The 6000-nt window shown below is 39.1% G+C and overlaps 1 protein-coding gene across 1 annotated transcript in view; it reads right to left on the bottom strand.

Annotated features, from left to right (window-relative positions):
* The window catches only part of LOC117932214 (glutamine--tRNA ligase-like), a 35572-nt gene that overhangs the window by 11017 nt on the left and 18555 nt on the right, over positions 1-6000 (bottom strand). Inside the window, exons 11-14 of the mRNA XM_034853333.1 lie at positions 3558-3648; positions 3391-3477; positions 2837-3034; positions 2663-2761 (exon numbers count right to left, since the gene is read on the bottom strand). Coding sequence (XP_034709224.1) covers positions 2663-2761; positions 2837-3034; positions 3391-3477; positions 3558-3648 — 475 coding nt within the window. The remainder of the gene's footprint in view (positions 1-2662; positions 2762-2836; positions 3035-3390; positions 3478-3557; positions 3649-6000) is intronic.

The following is a 6000-nucleotide window of genomic DNA, read 5'->3' as shown; positions in this document are numbered from 1 at the left end:
ATTGCATCACAAACAAGGGGAGAAACTCAATAACCTATGTCCACTGAGCTTCGTGTTTACACTAGGCGCAAGTTTAATTCTAATACTGAGAATAATCAAGTCAATCTTGAGCATGGTCAATCATCAGCTCCTAGTTCTCAAAATCCAAGTAATCTTCCTACGGACTCCACCCCTTTACCTATTTCTGATCTTGATATCCCTATTGCAATTCGAAAAGGAGTTAGGAATTGAACCAAATATCCCATTGCCAAATATCTATCTTATCAAAGACTCTCAAGAAAATATAGAGCTTTCACTTCAAATATCTCTCACTTATTCATTCGTAGAACTATACAGGAAGCACTAGGACACTCGGAGTGGAGATCAGCAATTCAAGAAGAAATGAATGCTCTTTTAAAAACTAGAACATGGGAAATTGTTGATTTACCTAAGGAGAAGAAGACAGTGAGATGCAAATGGGTTTTCACAATCAAGTGTAAGCCCGATGGTAGCATTGAAAGATATAAAGCAAGGTTAGTAGCCAAAGGTTTCACACAAACCTATGGAATTGACTACCAAGAGACCTTTGCACCTGTTGCAAAGATCAATTCCATTCAGATTTTACTTTCTCTTGTAGTACATTTTAATTGGCCTTTACACCAATTAGATGTGAAAAATGCTTTCTTAAATGGCGATTTGGAGGAAGAAGTGTTTATGGATTTACCACCGGGTTTCGAAGAAAAGCTAGAAAAAAAAAAAAGGTTTGCTGATTAAAGAAGTCCTTGTATGGTCCTTAAGCAGTCTCCTAGGGCTTGGTTTGAGAGATTTGGAAAAGTAATCAAGCTTCAAGGATATATTCAAAGTCAAGCTGACCATACAATGTTTTATAAACACTCAAGAGAAGGAAAGATTGTTGTGTTGATAGTTTATGTGGATGACATTATTCTAACTGGTGATGACAATCTAAAACTTGAGAGATTGAAGAAAGCTTTAACTCGTGAATTTGAGATAAAATATTTGGGTCCCTTGAGATACTTTCTTGGTATGGAGTTTGCTAGATCCAAGAAAGGTATTTTCATTTCTCAAAGAAAATACATACTTAGACTTATTATGTGAAACAGGTTTACTTGGATGTAAGGCTACAAAAACTCCTATAGAACCAAATTTGACACTTCAACCAGCAAGTCCAGTAGAGGTGATTGACAAAGAGAAATACCAACACCTAGTTGGGAGACTTATTTATCTCTCGCATACTCGTCCCAATATTGCTTTTGTGGTAAGCATGGTGAGTCAATTCATGCACTCGCCAAATTAGGGACACTTTGACGCAGTGTACAGAATTTTAAGGTACTTAAAGGGGACTCCAAGAAAAGGACTTCTATATGAGAACCGAGGACATCTCTAAGTGGATGTGTTTACTGATGCAGATTGGGCAGGAAGTGTAATTGATAGGAGATCAACTTCGGGGTATTATACTTTTGTTGGAGGCAATCTTGTGACTTGGCGGAGTAAAAAGCAAAGTGTTGTGGCTAGAAGTAGTGCTGAAGCTGAGTTTAGAGCCATAGCCCACAGCATTTGTGAAGTTTTGTGGATTAAACAATTACTTGAAGAACTTAAGGTTGCTAGCCCTTTACCTATGAAGGTCTTTTGTGATAATAAAGCTGTCATTGCCATTGCACATAATCCAATACTCCATGATAGAACTAAACATGTCGAGGTTGATAAACATTCTATCAAGGAGAAACTGGAAAATGGACTGATTGTTATGCCCTATACCTACGGTTGAACAACTTGTAGATATACTCACTAAAGGATTGCCAAAAAAGCAATTTGATGATCTAGTAAGCAAGTTAGCCATGAATGACATCTTCAAGCCAGCTTGAGGGGTAGTGTTGAGAATCTCAATCATATCAAAATTTTTCTGATCTGGTTGTTACCTATTTTTTATGGATAATTTGTTGTTGTTTTTTAAGGATAAGTTGTTGCTGTTTTTTAGGGATAAATTGTATATTTTAAATTTATTTTGTTCCTAAAAATTTGGGTGTACAGCTGTAGATTTAGTTTGATTTGTTATAGTTTTTCTATAAAAGGAAGCTAGTTTCCCTTCCTTATTCAATTAATATACGACATTTTTCTTTTTTCCTTTTCTACAAAAATGTTGGACAGCAAGAAAGGATCATGCACTGGATTTGTATAAGCAATGACCTATGGAAGAAAATTACCGATCCTTTAGCATCAACATAAGGAAAGAAAGAAAATCTATGTGGTCTTAAATTTCCTTGAGAAATTCAAGATCTCTGATAAAATATCTTTCTGCCAGTTTCAAGATCTCTTCTTGGTTGAGATATCATTTATAATTTTCTTGAAGTGGAGCTGTCAGAACCTCCCCAGAATTCCATGTGGCTGGAGTTCAGGTACATTACAATTTGGTGAACATTACAACTATACTTTCCACGGTTCAGTTGCATTACAATTTGGTGAACATTGCAATGATACTTGGAAGGTTAAGATGCATATGTTTTTCAAACCTGACTTCAGTTAAATATTTATGAACAGGATAAAACATTCCCTAAACATATAGATATCAAAATTTCAAGTAACGAACTCTGAAAATAGTTATTGCAAAATGTAATAAGAAAATACACACATTAAAAATGGAGGATAAAAGGACAAGGGAGCATACTGAATGAGTGATGTTCTCAAGAGAATCTACAATGCAATGAGCATAATCGTAACTTGGATAAACACACCACTTGTCTCCAGCATGTGGGTGAGGAGTAAACTGGACAAAAGAAGTGAAATCAATTAGTAACTACTCATGTTGAAATAGTTAAGATGTCCATGAGTACAGACTTGCCTTGATGCGATATGCAATAAGGTCATACATATTAAAATTATCGCTCTGCATGTCTTGCTTCATCCGAAGCGTAGCTTTGCCTTCTTCAATCATGCCTCGTCTCATTTCATCAAACAGTTTCAATGATTCTTCGATTGGTCTATCCCTCCAAGGACTATTCATCTTCTTTTCCCTATATTCTTTTATCTCTTCAGGTGTCTGCAATCAATGCCTTTTTAGATAACTTTTCTCAACTATAGAAAAACGTCATGAATGCAAAACAAAAGAACTAACATCAGAAAAGAAATCACCATTTCTTGAGCACCATTATGACTGAAATCAATGTTCCGAAATTACACAACCCCAGAACCTGGATATCAGTTAGTGATTGGGATCAAGATATGGTGCTCAATCATGAATTATTTAGCAGTCTCCAATAATTAATTATAAGGAAGTCAAAACAGATAACTGTAAAATTATTTAGCAGTATCCAAGAATTAATTATAAGGAATGAAATAAAAAAATATCAGATTTATGTATGAAATCAATCATATAATTTATATTTAGTAAGCAACCTGGTGATCAACATAAGCTTGGCCCCTTCTTATCAGCTCCACTGCTAGATCATAAAGATCTTGGAAATAGTCACTGGTATAGGTGATCTGCAAAATGCCAATTGATATCAAATGTTGCCCAAAGAAAGGCACAACTTATGACATTAAATCTAGATCATAAATTATACCTTGAAAGGTTCCCAACCCATCCATTGGACAATTTCTTCAATATGATCAATATACTCTTTCTTTTCAGCTTCTGGGTTTGTGTCGTCAAACCTAACATAGCCACAAAGCACAACTAAACTCAGAAACAATAGAAACTTAAAGCTTCTTTATCCTTTTTCGGTGGAAGAAAAGCAGTCCAAGATTCAAATGAAGTTCAATAAACTATTGCAAATTTCAGTATATAAAAGCAATCTGTTACCCCCTTGACTTTGATGACACAGCGCTAAGGGCCTCATGGGTAGGCACCTTGCACCCATGAGGGCCCCAGGAGAGAAGCTAGGTGGGATCAGAGGTTGGATGCATCATATGAGTGGAATGGCGATGACTGGTGGTGCAGCATGTGCTGGCACAGGATAGTGTCAGGCAGCACGTGCTTGAGCAAGCTACAGAGGACCACTTATACAAGGCCTCAACATGGGCAAGGCACATGGGCAAGCCTTGCTAGCACCCACACATGGACTTCATGACAAGTGGTGGAATGTAAGCCATGGCCACAATGGCACGGGGCACAGAGCAGTCACTCCTCTTGACAGTGGCACAAGGGCACAATGCCTTATGCAATGAGGTGGCTTGACACACAAGGGTGCAATGCCTTGTGTGGTCAAATGATAGGCCATGGGCACAATGTCATGGCTCATTGTTGCACCAAGATGGGCTTGGACGCAGCACAGTGCTCCTGAAGCAACAAAGGTGACTTAGACATGGTGACTGATGCATGACACAAGGGTGCAATGCCTTGTGTGTGGGAATGACAAGCCATGGGTGCAATGCCATGGTCTGTTGTTGTAGCAAGGAGGGGCTTGGACGTGACACGGTGCTACTGTATTAACAAAGACATTTCAAACATGATGGCTGATGCATGACAAGAGGGCAAGACATGACATTGGTGTGGCATAACTAACTCTTAAGACTTGCAAGGTGGGGCAAAGCCTTGCAAGGGCTATCCCATGGGGGCCTAAGACATTGGCAGCACACTTCAACGTGCCAGCGGCAAGGAGACAACTGGATGATGCAGAGACAACAAGAAGGGTTGACACAGACATGATGGTGCATGGCTGCTATAAGGCAAGAGGGTCGGGCATGACATAGGCATGATATGCTACCTCTTATAGCTTGCAAGGCATGGGAAGGGCAGTGAAAGGGCTGGTCCATGGGCTCCTAGACATGGACAGCAACGCCAATGTGCCATGGGCACCTAGTTATGGCACAAGGTGTGCAGCAGTGCATGGGACAAGGCACACTGATGCATTAGAGGCAGGCTGAACAAGCAAATATGACTAAGGCAAAGCATTGATGTGGACTGATTGGCATGCGTTGGGCTAAGACAAGGTGTGTGATGTGGGCTTGACTCACATGCACACAGGGGCTATGGCATGGATGTGGGATGACTTCCAACAATTTGGGCTGGACAGGGGCTCAAGTTCTGACACCATCAAAGGGTTGTTCGGTGAGTTGCAGTGGCAATTCTGTGGCACTTGTTGGGAAGAGGCACCACTTGTGGCTGCATCGGATTGCATCAAATGGCTTCAAAAGGCATCAGAAGGCTTGGGGCTGGCTGTGTGGGGCTTGAAGAAGCACATTTTAGGAAGAGGTGTGATCAACTGGGTAGTTTAATAACTACCAAAACTGCCAGATTTAAATTCAAATTCAAATTCAAACAGAGGTAGGAGCCTCTGCTATAAATAGAAAGAGTTCCCCTATTGCTGAAGGATCAGAAAAAGGGGAAACACAGGTAAGTGTATGAGAGACTGTGAATCTTGGTTCCTGGACCCAGGCCAGAAATATTCCAAGTGTTAGTGCACTTAGCTAATTTTGCAACCTTGTATTACTTGAGAAATAAAACAAGTTAGGAAGATTTTCCGTATCTGGTTGCCTTTGTGTTGCTTCCATTTGGTTGTTTTTGATGCCACACATTCACAAAAAAATAAAAAATATTAACAATTGATGGTAGATTTGTGACTGTGACAGAATCCATCCTTGCTTCTAGCAAAAGGTAAATACCATATGTAAATTATCATGTTTAGTTAACATTTAAGGCCATTTTTTGGTCCAACCAAGGTCTAATTTGCTACACATACACTTGAAAGTGTCCAAGGGAAACATATTGGTATAATCAAGGTCGAACATGGACCTTATACGCAAGTCTGACGATCTTACAAATAAAATAGAAGAAAAACTACTTCTTTCCTAATTTCTCTGGTATACTTTCTTAATATGGTTTTCCCTTATTTGATATTTCAGAAAAAAGGAAAATGCCCAAGTAGCAGATACTATGTTATCCTACCTAGCTATGTTAGCTGGGTTTGGATACAAGAGTTGGATGCTGGTACATGTCTAAGTGTCAAATTCTATGCATCCCAAAATCTTAGGACATTGGGATTCGACTAAGAAGGATCTCAACTA

The sequence above is a fragment of the Vitis riparia genome, chromosome 15, assembly GCF_004353265.1.
Source record: "Vitis riparia cultivar Riparia Gloire de Montpellier isolate 1030 chromosome 15, EGFV_Vit.rip_1.0, whole genome shotgun sequence".
In the NCBI taxonomy this organism is placed as follows: domain Eukaryota; kingdom Viridiplantae; phylum Streptophyta; class Magnoliopsida; order Vitales; family Vitaceae; genus Vitis; species Vitis riparia.
The sequence above is the reverse complement of the archived record's forward strand: the minus strand, read 5'-3'. Positions and strand labels throughout refer to the sequence as shown.